The 16,738-nt window shown below is 36.5% G+C and overlaps 1 protein-coding gene across 1 annotated transcript; it reads right to left on the bottom strand.

Annotated features, from left to right (window-relative positions):
* Positions 1 to 10,614: 10,614 nt before the first annotated feature.
* Positions 10,615 to 15,964, bottom strand: MS3_00007293 (uncharacterized protein; the record flags this gene model as incomplete). Its single annotated transcript, XM_012941770.3, has 4 exons — positions 10,615 to 11,148; positions 15,462 to 15,646; positions 15,682 to 15,911; positions 15,951 to 15,964. 4 exons carry the CDS (start codon positions 15,962 to 15,964, stop codon positions 11,059 to 11,061), a joined length of 519 nt encoding a protein of 172 aa, XP_012797224.2. The 3' UTR covers positions 10,615 to 11,058.
* Between the last annotated feature and the right edge of the window lie 774 nt (positions 15,965 to 16,738).

Genomic DNA, 16,738 nt, shown 5'->3' with positions numbered 1-16,738 from the left:
ACTACTACTACTACTACTACTACTACTACTACTACTACTACTACTACTACTACTACTACTACTACTACTACTACTACTACTACTACTACTACTACTACTACTACTACTACTACTACTACTACTACTACTACTACTACTACTACTACTACTACTACTACTACTACTACTACTACTACTACTAAACTACTACTACTACTACTACTACTACTACTACTACTACTACTACTACTACTACTACTACTACTACTACTACTACTACTACTACTACTACTACTACTACTACTACTACTACTACTACTACTACTACTACTACTACTACTACTACTACTACTACTACTACTACTACTACTACTACTACTACTACTACTACTACTACTACTACTACTACTACTACTACTACTACTACTACTACTACTACTACTACTACTACTACTACTACTACTACTACTACTACTACTACTACTACTACTACTACTACTACTACTACTACTACTACTACTACTACTACTACTACTACTACTACTACTACTACTACTACTACTACTACTACTACTACTACTACTACTACTACTACTACTACTACTACTACTACTACTACTACTACTACTACTACTACTACTACTACTACTACTACTACTACTACTACTACTACTACTACTACTACTACTACTACTACTACTACTACTACTACTACTACTACTACTACTACTACTACTACTACTACTACTACTACTACTACTACTACTACTACTACTACTACTACTACTACTACTACTACTACTACTACTACTACTACTACTACTACTACTACTACTACTACTACTACTACTACTACTACTACTACTACTACTACTACTACTACTACTACTACTACTACTACTACTACTACTACTACTACTACTACTACTACTACTACTACTACTACTACTACTACTACTACTACTACTACTACTACTACTAAACTGTGTTATACCTTTTCATTTCATATTTCGTCATGTTTATGTTTATTTACATAAAACAAAATATCTTATTTGTTTTTATCCAAAAAAAATAAATATATTTTAGTTACCTCACAATTGACTAATCACTGACTGGCGATCAATGTCATGCGTGTCTAGTCCTTATTAATGCAGATCGAATGCTATCGATCATGTTGCAATGTGGCCAGCAGTCCAGGTGACGCGACACTGCGGGACTATATATTGAGGTTAGATGGTGGTTGGAGGTAGTCAACAAGAAACCCTAGACCAGGGTTTCGTACTACTTGGCACTCGTCAGCAAGGTGTACCTGCAGTGTCGAGTCACCTAGACTGGTGGCCACATTGCAACATGATCGATCTCATTCGATCTGCTCTAATAAGGACTAGACATGCATGACATTGACCGCCACCAAGTGATCGATCAATTGTGATTACATCTCAGTCTACAGGAGGTCGGTCACGGTCCGGATAGCTCAGTGGTAACGTCTCTGACTGTGAAGCTGGGTGACACGAGATCGAATTCGCCAGGGAGCACCAGTTCCCTCAAGATTACGGGTACACCTTGCTGACGAGTGCCAAGTAGCACGAAACCCGGGTCCAGGGTTTCCTGTTGACTACCTCCAACCACCATCTAATCTCAATTTTATTTACCTTTATATTTTTATTACATACTGTTTATTTGTATATCGTCGTAAATAATTACTTTTAATCACTTCCATTTGGTGGGACTACAATTAAATATCTGTCGATATTCAGTTTGGGGTGTGGAGATCGTTGAATTTCAGTGAAATCATGAACAAATTAATGTCAGACTACCATTGAAAACATAAGGTACTGGACGGCCGGTTCGTCCTTGTTCAGGAGTCTTTAGCAGTACACATCCAAGATATCACGCATGACAATCGAACCCGGCACCTTCGGAATCACGCGCAAATGCTTAACCTCTAGACCGAATCGGCATACGACGGTGTTAATTTCTAAGTTCAACCGGTTCGCGATGTCGCCGTAACCAGAGGGGTTCAATCGTGTTGGGTGTCAGACAGTTACCAACCGAAGATTATGGAAGATAGTCTCGATACACCATGGTTTGGTCGAAGTTAGACATTAATACCGTTGTATGCCGACTCAGTGGTCTAGAGGTTAGGTATTTGCGTGTGATTCCGAAGGTGGTAAGTTCGAGTCCTTTGTGTGATATCTTGGATATACACTGCTGAAGATTTCCGAATCAGGATGAAATGGCTGTCCAGTGCTTCTAGGTTTTTAATGCTGGTTTGACATCGATCAGTTCATGATTTCAAGGAGATCTGTCAATATGATGTAATATGAAAAGTGATTATTTAACATGAATGAAAGTTTTAAAAATTATTTAATCAGTTAATGAATTATAATTAACTTGGAGTAACTGTATATCAGTTAAGATTTGTATACTACAAAATCGGTATAGTCAATGACAAAATTATCAATATGATAAGTGAGATAGTATCAGTTATATTATAGTTCTAAACACTTGACATGTAACAAATTGGAGTAAAGAATAGAAAACTGGAGATAAAATATGTTCGAAGATTTAGAGAAAGACAAGGAGTGAATACAAATATATCATTATGAACGATTTTGCGCCATAATACTAAATATCTTCGATCGTATATTAACATAAGAAGTCAGTTTATTCATGGGTTATTATTGTACATTGGCCTACCTACTTTAGTGAGCATTACACAACACTGTGGTAATGGGTAACACATATTCTAATCACTACAGTCGATAAAGATTTGTAGTCTCTTCAAAAAGTGAGATATATGTGCTTTCTGATTTCACAGACCATATATCACACGATTTAGATTATTACAGAGTGAAGCGTTGTGTATTGTAATCTTCATTTTAATGATAGACAAATGTCGCGTCTGATTCGCAAATGGAGCAAGTTCGCAAAAATCTAAGAAAGTTACTTGTTTTCTTGTCAAAAATTTGCTGGCCACCAAACCATCAAAGTTGGTGAGACTTCTGAGATAAGAAAAATTGTTGTCCTCCTCGGCTGTTTTACTCCCTATTGTCATCAAAAATATTGAAGCAAAACCGTCCTTAACATACCTTATGGATTCGAACAGGAAAACGAAATCTGAAGATAAAGTTTGTATCACTCACTGAAGAAGTGAAATGAACTTGAAGTTTCAAATAAAAAAGACATTGGATTTCATAACTCTTATGATTCAAAAAAAGTATTATTGCGATATGATAAATTTTAATCAGTTATATGCAAACCACATCAGTGCAGGACAACAAAGGAGGAATATAGTTCCTAATAAGCGATTTGAATACATTCTGCTATTCTCAAGAACCGAAGAATCCGAGTTCCTGTTGAGGAGTTTGAAACTATACAAGAACATATGTTTACAATTCAATGATCCCTAAATGATGACCGATGTCATATTCGTCTCGTTCTTTAGTAGTGATCGAATTCTATCTGTCAACATGCAACATAACCACCAAACCAGGTAACTTGTCATCACATATATTTTGTTGAAATGTTAGGTGTATGAAAGCAGTTGGTAGTTCACTTTAGAATAATTGATTAGACAAATGCGACAAGGGTAACCACTCCATGATGTAGTTCGGTGACCAATGAATTCAAATATCTTAGCCCTACATGAAATGTATTACAGCCCCAATAACTTAGTGGCAATACCTTAGAAAGTAAAGCTAAGTGATCACACAAAGAGAATCAGTCCCTTAAAAAAACCAGTTACACCTCACTTATTATTTTCAGCCAACACGTAAACTAAATTCAAAGTTTCTTATGTACTCCTTCCTACAACTTAACAAGAACACTTTGGTCTTTATTGACTAGTTAGTTAGTTAGTTACTTTAAAATCAACTATATTATACTATCCATATACATATCACTTTATTGATTCCTAAAGACTAGACTTTAGAGCGAATAATCAAAGTAACTTTTAATTAAAATACACATATATGAAGTATATATATACATAAATTACCGTAGACAGTAACACTGTCTCGTAGTTGGCATACAATTAATTCTAGTTCAATACATAACAAAAAAAAATTTCAAAAGAATTCAATTACGACACATTCACTTAATTATACAACAAAATATGTGAATATACACTTAATTTGCATACGTTTTTGTACTTTTTTGAGCCAACAATAAAAGAATTTGTGCCTTTATTTAAGCCTTTTTTTTCCAAATTAGAAAAAACTGACCCTTTGAAAATTGGTTTAATCTTAATTAAGTTTAATGATTTGAATGTGAATCAATGATTTAACAATCTAAACTTTCAATTACAGAGAATTCAATCATTATTTCTTTTATTTCAATTACGGAAAACATTATGATATAAGGACAACTTAACAAAGGAAGAACAACAGAACATTGTGTATGAGATTCACTGTCATGACTGTAATGATACATATGTTGTAGAAACATCCAGGCAATTGAATGAACGATTGAAGGAACACAAACAATATTCGTATAAATTATGATATAATGTCTTACGTGGTAAAATATAAAACTAATTAGAAGGTTCAAGTTTCACCAGATGATTGCAAACTTTGGTAACAGGAAATAGAGTCATATGATCTTGTTGAATCATATTTAGAAGAATTTCATCTCTAAGTTTTCTAATAACTCAATTAATACATATTAAAAAATGAATCTACATTTTATCCTAAAAAAATGTCGGTAGGTAAACTTCGTCTCTGTGTAGGTTCATGTGTGTGAAAAGATCTGTAAGCAAGTATCAAATTAAGCTGAAGTATCTGTTCAGTATTTGTTCTTAGCTTTCGGTGGTGATCCAACTGATACAATCTAGTCGAAAAAATATCACTAAATTTTTAACTGTTAGCTTCAAAAAGATCTAATGAAACATTGTTTTCATTTAGAGCTTAATCACAATCCAGACTTTCACATGACAACCCAAACAGTACAGCTCAATCCCGTTTAAGAGGAGAGCCAGAGACAACCCAGGCTTACATTTTATAAACCGAGCAGTACAGCTCAAACCCGCCTCACAGGAGAACCAGACACCGTATAGGCTTTAACGCTACAATCTGAATAGTACAGCTCAATCCTGTGGCGCAACCACACAGGTACCAAGCACCCTGGTGGACCAACTCCTCATCCGTACAGTAATTCAAATACTTCTAATTATCACACCAGTGCAAATGATATTGAGCTAAAATCCGTTTTTAATGTCCAGTTATAATCTGATACAGAAGCATGTTTTGTGACGACTATTAACCTTTAATAGTAACCATATGAGGTCTATGTGCACCATACAGTGAAATGTGGATAATTTTGGAGAAGTGCTTAGTTTGGAGTTGATGACAGTTGGAGGTAGTCGACAAAACACCCTGCTCGACGTAGATTTCTTGCTATCGGGCTCTCGTCAGTTGGGTATACTTGTACCATAAAGGTTACCGATGCTTCCAGCCGATTTGATCCCGTTTCGTTCAGCTTCCCAATCAACGGCCCTAAAATTGAGGTATTTGGGCCGTGATTGACCCTCTGTATAAATTAGGTGTATTTACTGAGTAGTTACCAACGTCATGTGTATCAAGTTCTTCATGTTGTTTGGTCACAGATGTCTAAGAAATATTGCTCACATCTGCTGTGATCACCGAGTAAGTAATAATGAGATTAGACTCCAGGCATTAATGAATGCTGGTAAATCAATTGATGAGGTTATGAATCTACAACTAGTGAGGTGGCTGGGCCATGTGATACGCATACCTAACCACCGATTACTACGGGAGCAATGTTTAGAGTTGAAGATAGTTGGAGGACGCTTTGGGCGGCTTGCTTGAATGTCTGGATATTCCAACAAGTTTGCTGTTTCATTTTTGTTTTAGCACATCAATTTGCCTATAAATCGCATGACCTTGTAGCATGGTGTTGAGTCGAGATTGACTATGAACACCACTACAAAGGAACGCGTGCCAGGATATCCATAAAATCCCCGGAAGCCAAATATCAGAAGGCAGTTAATGGACCGAGTCGAGATATATTTGCTGGCGATCTCGTGGTATCGAAAGAATACCGAGATCGCGCCAGGATACAAGCTTGGTTACTGAGCGTAACCGAATTAGCACGAGGTCACAATCAAAGTGTAAGAATAATAATGGAAGCACAATATAGCTGTCATTAGCACAGTTAAACAAAGAGCACATTAAATCAAGCACTGGTACAGTTGGTTATAATAATAATTGTTTTCATTAAACCAGTCGTGTTCTCGTGATAAAAGTAAGTCACTACAACCTATTCAGGTGAGATTGTGAAGCGTTTACGACATTTCGCTGTACAAGTTACAAAAGAGCACATTCAGAGATATAGTGGTCGTTGTCATTATGCATCGAAAAAAACATTAATCAAATGTCGATCTCCCCACCACATAAAATAATTTACCAAATATATTTTTGCCTATCTTTTGTCCTATGAAAATGGATGGGTCTTAATATGACAGATTATTTATCTATATATTCTTACATTCCTGTCATCTTACATGTGGTTATCATCTGCATGTTATAACCTCACATTACATCAGTTTATTTTCAATGAGAAGTTTCATTCTTTGTTCTTTTCAGTCAAACTCAGTGGTCTATTTAGGTTATTAGCATTTGACAGTTATGTTTATGAATTCACTGGTTAACTAAAACTCTTAGCCCCAGTTATAGGTTAATATACATAAAATGTCACACTTTTAAACAACGAATTAGAACTCTCCCAGTTTTTTACTATCTTTCCATGTTTAAGAAAGACAGATGTGGTTAAGATCCAAAACTCTTTTCATCATCCTAAACCAGAGCTCTGATTATTTATTGTACTGAACTTTATGTATATCATACATAATCTATCAAGAAGTTTCAATTGTAATATATTTCCAATGTTCAGTGTGTCCTGGGTACCACTGCTTACCACTATCCAACTCTGGGTAAAATGTTTATAAGTGCTTAAAAGTGTATAGCATGATAAACCACAGATGTATGAATGAATAATATAAATTTGGTTGAATAAACTCTTATCAGATTCTACAGTTAAAAGACTGACTAAATTACCCAAAAGAGGTAGCCACATTCACAGGAAATTGCATTTTATAAATAAAAGACTTGAATTTTGAAATGTTCATCAAATAAATCCGTGAGTAATTGTGAATGGTGAAGTGACCGGAATATAGTGCACGCTTTTCATGTGTAATTTTATATTTGAATCCGGTATTTTTAGAAACGTATTTAGACATGACTGGGAATAATGAAGCTTCATAGCCATGTTTTATTTCTGTTAGAGTATAATTAGCTCAGAAGTTTCATTTTCTAATTGCCTATGATGTCGAATTATGTTTCAATTCGTACCTTTATATTTAAATGTGTTGTGATGTTGGTAGAAGGCATACACTAAGAAGGAAACCCTCCTCAGTGTACGTTTCTTGCTTGCTAGCAATCGTCAGTAAAGTGTATCTGCAATCCAAAGATAATCGGTGCTTTCTGTGAAATTTGAACCCACACCACCAATCTTTACAGTTGAGAACATCAGCATAAACTCTTTTGGACTACGACTGACTTCCTGCACGACAGATATTTACATTGATTGATCACTCAGTGGTGACTGATATCACACTTGTTTAGTTCTGTAGTCCTGGTCGTATTAAACACTATCCGAAACCATATTTGTGAGTATTCTTCGAAAAACTCACTTGAATTAATTATTTACCTAGTGAATAATAGTATAAACACTAAGATAATGTTATGCTTTGATGTAAACACTTTATTTACGAATATACCTCTTAGAAAGACTATTGATATTTTGTGTTGTGGTGTGTGCTACCTATATTGACATAAGTAGTATATGATGTTAATCGTGAACAGAAGGTCCGGCAGTAGAGAGACAAGAGGATCGAACAGTAAAGAATCGAAACAGGATGCAATTTGTATGAAAATGTAAGAACAAGGAAGCCTGAGTCATTTTGAGGCGATTGGTGGACATTTTGCAAATTAAGCATTTACTATAGGATTGTTAGATTTTATTAACAAGTCCTGTAATTTTGTGTTATATACATTTGGTTGTCCCGTTCCCATTTCCCGTAAGAGCTCCTAAATACTTATAATAACTACGTACTGACCATATGAATTTCGTTTTTTAGAAGAAGCTTTTTGACTGATTGATCGCGTATTTATAGATAGTCCTTTGGGACCGTTACTGGCCAATATGTTTATGGTGTATGTAGAAAATCTACCTCAATAAATAAATAATAAAGGGCTTATTCCACTTAACCAATCGTATCTGTACTAACGATACCGTGAGGGAGACACGAAGCTCTTAACTGAGATACTGAATAATGGTTACTAATTGAAGTTTATAAGCCTTTGGATAGGTAGCAGTATGATTAGACCTATGATGATTTTGGCACCCAAAAATAACTCTAAATTGCCTTACTTTTTAGAGGTGACTTAAATAGTCTAATGTTGAAATAGAGACTTAAATAAGCTATCAGTATAGCATTTTATGCAGGCCAACTCGTCATTCTCAACAACTCAAGGTCTGTGTTACACCAAAAGCCCAAGCAACGTGTAAGCAATTGTGTCACATCCCATTGAGTCTATTGATTCACATATATGTACGGAAACATGTACGTACGGAGAGGCAATTTTGAGCTGCAAGTAAGGGCGATTGATCACATACCTTAAAGGCTGCAAAACCAAATGAATTCGAATGGTCAACTAAGATCGCTGGATAGACGAATATCATCCTCCATTGCGAAACACTTAGTTGAGCCTGGTTATATGGTTGATGTCAAGTCAGCCTATGTAGTTTTGTATAAAATCTTTGAAAGGCATCCACTGGTGTTCATTGGAGCGTCGATTATACGAAAACTAGGACCCCCTTATATGTTCAAAAACAGTTTATTCTTACCCTTAACCTTCCCTGTCAGTACTGATTTATTATTCAGCATAGTTTTCACATCGTTTGAGTGTGTTCTATAATTATCTTTGTTACCGTTTGTCTTTTGATTTTGTTGCAGTGATCCAGAAAGTTCCTTGAAGAAGCCCAAAGGAGTCCTGAAAACGCCAGGAAATATTTTATCCAATCAGAATTCAGTAGTTTCTCAGAAACACCTAGAAAGTGAAGAGTAAGGTGTCATGTTTCTGATTGGACGATTACCCACCCTGCTGCTATCTTTAAAAGAGTTCCAAAACTTTTCAAAAGCCCAAGGCCGTCTGAAATGCAATGAATACCCTCAGTTATTTGTACATGAACAAACCCTGAAGTAAAGCGTTTTTCCACATTTCGCGCTTCTTCTCTCATGTTCAAGTTGCCGTGTAGATTTCACCCTGGGGTTACTAGCAATTAAGAAACCGACTGAGGCTTTCTGTCAGACGATTTATTAAATTCGTCCAGTTGACCTTTTGTTTTTTAGATATAATGTCTTGACAAGTATGTGATCATATTGTTCAAAAAGTATTGCGCAAATATATCACATAATTTCGATCATCTTCGTCTTATCGCATTATTCATATTCTTCAAACGGATTAATAGTTTAAGCTTTTTCTCTAATGAATAAAACGTTCTTCAAAAGCTGATTCGGAATGTGCCAATTATTTTTATCAACATCACTAATTCTTCCTTTTTGTAATCAAATCTCTATAATACTGAAAATTATTCAGTATGGTGACATTTATTCAGATTTTTCTATGATTTTCATGATAACTTTTACTTCTTCGTTACCGAAAACTGCTCGTAAAATTGGTTTTTATTCGGATGTTTAGATTTGGTGTGCTGTTTACGGTGTAACTAACACTCTAAAGTTTCACAATCAATACTTAAAATTTGTTTATTTTTTCATAAAAGAACCTCGGTTAGAAAAACCTTATCTTTTAGTTTCCGCATTTTTAAGCGCAACTCAGTTACTGCTCCGGAAGTTTTGCAAAGATTATACGGTTGATGATATTTAATCGTTTTGGTTTATTATTTTTGTAAAAGAATATTTGCTAATGGCGGACTATCGTCCTCATCTTAAAGAATCTATTTTATTAAAATATTTAGTATTTTTGATATAAAACCCATTAGTTCACTTCAACGATATTGTATCAATCGTTTCCCTCATTGGTGGAATGTTTTCCTAACATTACCATTATTAAAGTTTACCATATTGTATGGCAGTACCGACGCGTGATTATCGCATATTCAACTTTTCAATGTCTGGTGCGTATAAGTTACATTTTTAAGTCACCATTTATGAACCTTTCTTAGGGATTTGTTCTATCTTAACAGTCAAACAAAAATGAAGAAATCTAATCTATTGTATTTAACAGTTTTATAGGTAAAATGATAATTACTAAATAGCCCTAATCCAACATCTACTAAGTATCGATTAAAGACATTTTCAAAATATGCATAGCCAATTTAAGAATCTTATCTTTGGGTAAGCAATAGAAGAATCATCTCCTCTATGTCTCAACCAAATCATTTTGAACAGCGAATGTCATATATTTTATAACTAATAATAACAATACTTAAAAGATCGGACAGAAAGCATCAATCATCTATGTTAAACTGTTCAACCTGATGAACAACTATACTGTTGAAAATACAACAAAAGTTAATACTGTCATTATAAACATAAATAAAAATAATGAATTTTATTAAAATTAAAAGGAGAAATCCGTTTAACAGTTTAATTTTTTGTTTGGTACTGACCGATGGACTTTTTAGGTAGTAAGAGCTAAAACTTTGAGCATAACATACGTCTGAGCGATGAATATATTGAGTTATTGATTTATAATTAAGTATCCACTTGTGTGTATTTGTTTAATAGGCTCAAGAAAGTGATTACTTTGCAATATCGATTGATAATAGTCATAGCGTTACTAAAATACTGATTTCGAATTATTTATATCTTATGTCTAAAATACAAAGGTGATTTTTTTTTTTACAAAGATCAAGTTATTAAAAAGTGAATCGTCATAATTACACAGAATTGATTAATACAATTACTAATATGTAGCAAATGTCAAAAAATATCTTTCTTTAAGAAATGGAAAAATTTTGATCTTTGATTTCACTTTAAAAAATATTTGTTTTACGCATAATCCACAGAAATTCCTCTTCACTAACCTCTCCATCACCATTTTTATCCGCTTCGTCAATCATTTCCTAGATGGACACAGAAATAAACATATGAATAACTTACAGAAGTCCATTTTCAGATTTTAATAAAATGATAGTCGTTGAATTTAGTACTAGTGTGGTTAATAAAACTTCACATCGTGTAAAATAATTATTTAACCTTCCATAAGATATAGTGGTTTTCCAGGATCAGTTTAATCCAGGATTTGTCTGAACAATGGGGGATGAATTACTTGGGTATATTGGTTGCTTGGTGAATAAGCTGTGTTCTGTTAACACTCAGTGGATTTGAGCTATCGTAACTCCAGCTCAGACACTCAAAACTTTCTCGTCTGTTTCTGACTCATGTCAACCTTTATATCTGTGAGATATTTAAAACTTATTATTAGGCAAGTAAGACAACCACAATTTAATCTTGTACTGTGTAGAAACATATTGGTAATGGACTAAGGAGGTGAAACAACCATTTCTAAAAGTAAGAACAGGTGATGGAGTTTTGATTTGACAGTTCTAGTGTTTGATTGTGATGAGAGCCTATTGTAGCGGTAAATAAATACCCAAGATAAATAGCTCGGTAAGTCTTCTACATTGGATGCTGACCACATTAATTTTAATGGACTCGCCTAGCTGAAGGCGTTCCGTCATCCATCTGCACCAGATCACGAGTGAGGACGCCGTGCTCAACATCCCTTGCAATCGCTAACCAGTCTATGTCAGTCGATCCTCGATACATTTGTAGTGACCTATCAAATATATCTTCGAACCTCCTGGCTTCTGTCTTTTGATTTCACTTGATGGGTACGATTCATAGAAGGTGTTACTGGTTAAAGCATTGTCAACCTCCGAATACCTGTGGCATCTTCACTATCATCCTAGTCGATAGTATAACTGGTCGCTTGAACATGACATAGCTTTTGATCCGTAGGGTTAGTGTAATGTCACTAGACCCTATCTATGTCACCCGGAGGTCTGGTCAATGAATATCAAGCAGTTCACCGACCCTCGTCAAGCTTAAGGACAAGCAACCCATATTACTCAATTAAACGCCATGAACTGGTTCATGAGGCAGTAGTCGCACTGTTTCTTGTACCTACTCTTACAAATACACTTATATAACATTGTTGTTTGTGTTATACGGTCATTATCGATAGTGTATCCCATGAAAGTGGGACGTGTGAATTAGTTAGTCTTCGCTTAAAATGCAAGGGACAAGAGCTTCTGATTGGTTTGGTCTATCGCAGTCCAAGCTGTGAGGCAAATGAGATCCTGTTAAGCAGTCTCAATACTTGGTCCCAAAGTGGTCGATGTCTAATCCTAGGGGACTTCAATGCACCTATGGTAGACTGGGAAAATCTGCGAACTAAATCGTCGGAGAATTCTTTTGAGCAGGAACTGGTTGATGCGGTTATCACATGTGCTCTAGTGCAACATGTGAAAGAAGCGACAAGGTGAGATCCGGACACTGAATCATCCTTATTAGATCTTATACTGACTCACTATGAGGATGATGTTGCGAACCTCCATCATATGCCACCCCTAGGTAAAAGTGACCACGCAGTTTTAACTTTCGACTTCCATATGACTGCCAGTCACGAGCACGCGTCAGTCCAGTCCAGACCCAACGTCTGGAAAGCAAACATATCAGACATCACGCATTCAGCATCGTTAATAGATTGGACAATAGACCCAGAGTCCTCCATTGAAACGGCCTGGGACGCATTTCGAAATTCATACTTAAAAGTTACCACACCCCACATCCGTTGGACTATACCAAAACGGCCGAAAAACTCACCACCATGGCTCAGTAGGGAGGTCCGTATCCTTCTCCGTAAGAAAAGGAAAATGTGGGATAGATTTAGGTTACTGGGGACTGATGAAACTAAATCCCAGTATAGAAAAGTCCGGAATACCTGTGCCTCGACCCTCTGTAAGTCTAGAAAGTTGTACGAAGAAAAGATTGTTAAGGAGTCCATAGAATGTCCTAAACGCTTGTATTCTTATATAAACCAAAGGACAAAGAGAAGAGGAAATATTCCTGCTCTATGATGAGACAGTACTGCCACGTCACTAGTGGAGGACGACTTTGGTAAGGCTCAAGTGTTCTCAAACTACTTCAGCAATGTATACACCATAGAAGCACCCTTCCCATCAGCGCATACAGATCCCCCCACATACACTGGATAGCGTGACCATTAAAGAACTCGATGTCTTTGGTCTGCTAAATAAGCTTGACATAGGTAAATCCACGGGGTCCGATGAATTACATCCTAGGCTACTGAAGGAATTATCTAACTTCGTTGCAAGCCCTTTAAGTACATGCTTTAACCTATCCGTTATGTAGGGTCGTTTACTAAAAGACTGGAAAAACGCCATAGTAAGTCCTGTCTTCAAAACAGGTACGAAACACAAACCTGAGAACTACCGCCCCGTTAGCCTAACTAGTGTGGTTATTAAAATCTTAGAAAAGATTATTCGGAAGGAGCTGTTTAAGTATCTCGATAAAAACCGGATCCTCTCGGAGAAGCAGCACGGCTTCAGAATAGGTTACTCTTGTCTCACTAACTTATTAGTGGCTCGTGAAAGCTGGTGCGCTCTTAAGGACCAAAAGTTACCTGTAGACGTCGCCTTCATTGATTTCAGTAAGGTTTTTGACAAAGTTCCGCACAACCGGCTGTTATATAAGTTAAGAAGAGTCGGGATTGGAGGCAATTTATTGATGTGGATAAAAGACTTCTTAGTTGGGCGTCAACAAAGAGTAAGGGTGAACTCAGTTATCTAGCTGGGAAACTGTGCTTAGTGGAGTGCCCCAGGGTACAGTTTTGGGGCCAGTGCTATTCCTCTTGTATGTAAATGACCTTCCTTGTCTCCTATCATCATCGGTCTTGCTGTATGCTGACGATGTCAAGATATAGAAAACGATACGATGTAAGAGTGATAGCTTAGAACTTCAAAATGACCTGAAGACGTTATCTGAATGGTCTCAAACATGGCAGTTGCCGATAAATACTTTCAAGTGTGTTGTGATGTATATCGGTCATCAAGGCACAGATACATACACGATGAGTAACACTGAGCCACTTGTCTACCAGACACATAATGATTTAGGAGTAATTGTTAGCCAATACTTAAAGACTACTGAACACTGCAGTGCAATAGCCGTCAAAGGTTTTAGAACGTTATGGTCAATACGTAGAGTTTTTAGTCATGTCGACGTCAAAAAGTTTTTGACTTTGTATACAATGTTCGTACGTCCCAAACTTGAGTACTGCATACAAGCGGCTAGCCCCTGCTTAAAAAAAGACAGTGAGCTTCTGGAAAAGGTTCAGAGAACGGCGACTAAGCTGATTCCCGGAATAGCGAAGCTTCCGTATGAATCTCGACTGGCCAAGCTGAACCTTTTCCCGTTGTCTTATCGCAGAACTAGAGGCGACTTGATTACAGTTTTCAAATTGCTTAGTTCCAAATTTGCACCTGATATGCCCTCATATTTCTTGTCTTTCAAAACAGAGAATTTACGAGGACACTCCAAAAAAGTTCATAAGCCGAGAACAAATTACTTGTCAGCTGACCATCAACTTTCCCATCGAATCATCAACGAGTGGAATTCACTACCTCAGCACGTGGTTGAGGCTCCATCCGTCGACTCTTTCAAAAGAAAGTTGGATCAACTGAGAGACCACCATTGCCAGGACTAACATAGGCCATCGAGCCTCCTGTCCTTCCCAAACTGAAACTGAAACTGATCAAAGTAATCAAGGTACCTGAATAAGACAAAACAGCAATCCACGCTAGGCATTAACAATGAGGTCAGACTTCTACGTAAGCTGGCTGGTTTCATCATTCCAGTCCAATCAGAGTGGGACCTCAGTCATCGACACTGATCACGTGCATTGGTGATCTACAGATCCTTTATTAGGATTTAGATATACTTGATGTACTATTTTATAAGAAATTTGATCATAGATAAGTTAGAATAGACCATGAATCCAATTTACTTTTACTCGAACCTAAATTGACTCTGATTAAGTTCTCATCCTTTGTCAACAACTTCGAAAAATAGTATAACCTCAACAACACAGTATAAAGAAAGAAATAGTGTGGATTCTCGAGCCATGTACTGCCCTTATTATTAATGCTGTCAATTCATCTATTGGCGAAGACCAACACGGTTGAGCCGTCTCATGTGACATTTAACTCTGAAACGGCAGCTTAGCAATTGGTCTTGAGCCCAAGGAAATCAGTCGATTTATGTAATCTAGTGACCGACTCCCTTCACAATTTATCAGATCAGACATATTCCTTGGATTAAAACAATTTTTGTCTTTCAGGCAACGACTTACTTGTATTTCTTCATCGGTTATGTCTTCTCCAAGTATTTGGGCAGCGCGTTTAAGTTTTGAAAGTGTTAGTTTACCGGAGTCGTCGTCATCACAGATCCTGAAGGCCTTTATGAGATCTGCCTTGTCACTTTTTTCGACCATTTTGGACGTCATAATATCAAGAAAACCCTTAAAGTCAATAAAACCTTCAAACTTAATTTAATACGCCATACTGACATACCTTTATTTTCGGGATCATGCTCTGAAATAATCTGTCTGATGTCAGCAGCTGTTGGATCAAAACCCAAAGCCCTCAAAGCAACTTTTATTTCACGCGCTTTAATAAGACCTGATCCTTCATTATCTAGAAGTTTGAAAGCCTCTAGCAAATCTCGTTTCTGATTTGTAGTGAGCACTAACTTGACATCTGACTTAGGTTTGGACTTTTTTATTTTGGAACGAGCTACACTTCTGAAATACGCCTAGTCATAATTTTTATCATAAGCATACCTAGAACTATTCATTCCTCACTTCGAAAATGTTTTTAATCTTCGTCCTGGAAAGCTCAAAAAAGCGACAGCTGTTCTCACTAATGACATCATTGTTTAAAACAAACTTTTCAACCTGCATAAACTTTTTTTGCCACGGTATGGTTCCAGGTATTTGGTAATGCTCAGTGAATAGTAGTCATGCCATGCGATTCTGCTAATTTTATTCACTTTGGTAGTTATTTGCGGATTTAAATATCTAGTAGTTTGACTGAGTACGATTGTCTCAGGCAATAGGGTTTCTGAATACCAGCAACTATCACATTAGCAGGAACGAAGAAGGAACGAAAATGTATACGGAGATAAAGTTGCTGCTGATGTGTAGTAACGATAACCGTAGTAATTTACAAGACATGCGTATGACAATCCTGGTCGAAGTGGGAGACATTAATCCATGGGTGAGTATTTGTTTGTCAAGTCTCCTCCTAAATATATCCACTGATGGGCTTGGGTTACTTCAGCTAAAAGAGAGTATTCCAGCTGAAGACAATGCATAATGAGAAAAAGTGTGCGAAAACATAGACACTCTCTCATTGGTGAGCAATTTTTCGAGAGTTGTCTTGAGGAGGGTGGTGTTGATGTTCTGGTAATATGCTCGTATTCGGGAGGTTTGGTGTACTTAATATGTTATATGACATCGTTAGATCACCTCATATTCTCTTGTAGCTCAACAAGAATGGTCCTAGGTATTAGAGTCTGTCCTCGCAAGATTCATATTTTAGACTTCCCACCTATTTTACTGCCCTTTTC

Source organism: Schistosoma haematobium, chromosome 4, assembly GCF_000699445.3.
Source record: "Schistosoma haematobium chromosome 4, whole genome shotgun sequence".
Taxonomy (NCBI): Eukaryota; Metazoa; Platyhelminthes; class Trematoda; order Strigeidida; family Schistosomatidae; genus Schistosoma; species Schistosoma haematobium.
This window is presented reverse-complemented; position numbering and strand designations above follow the sequence as displayed.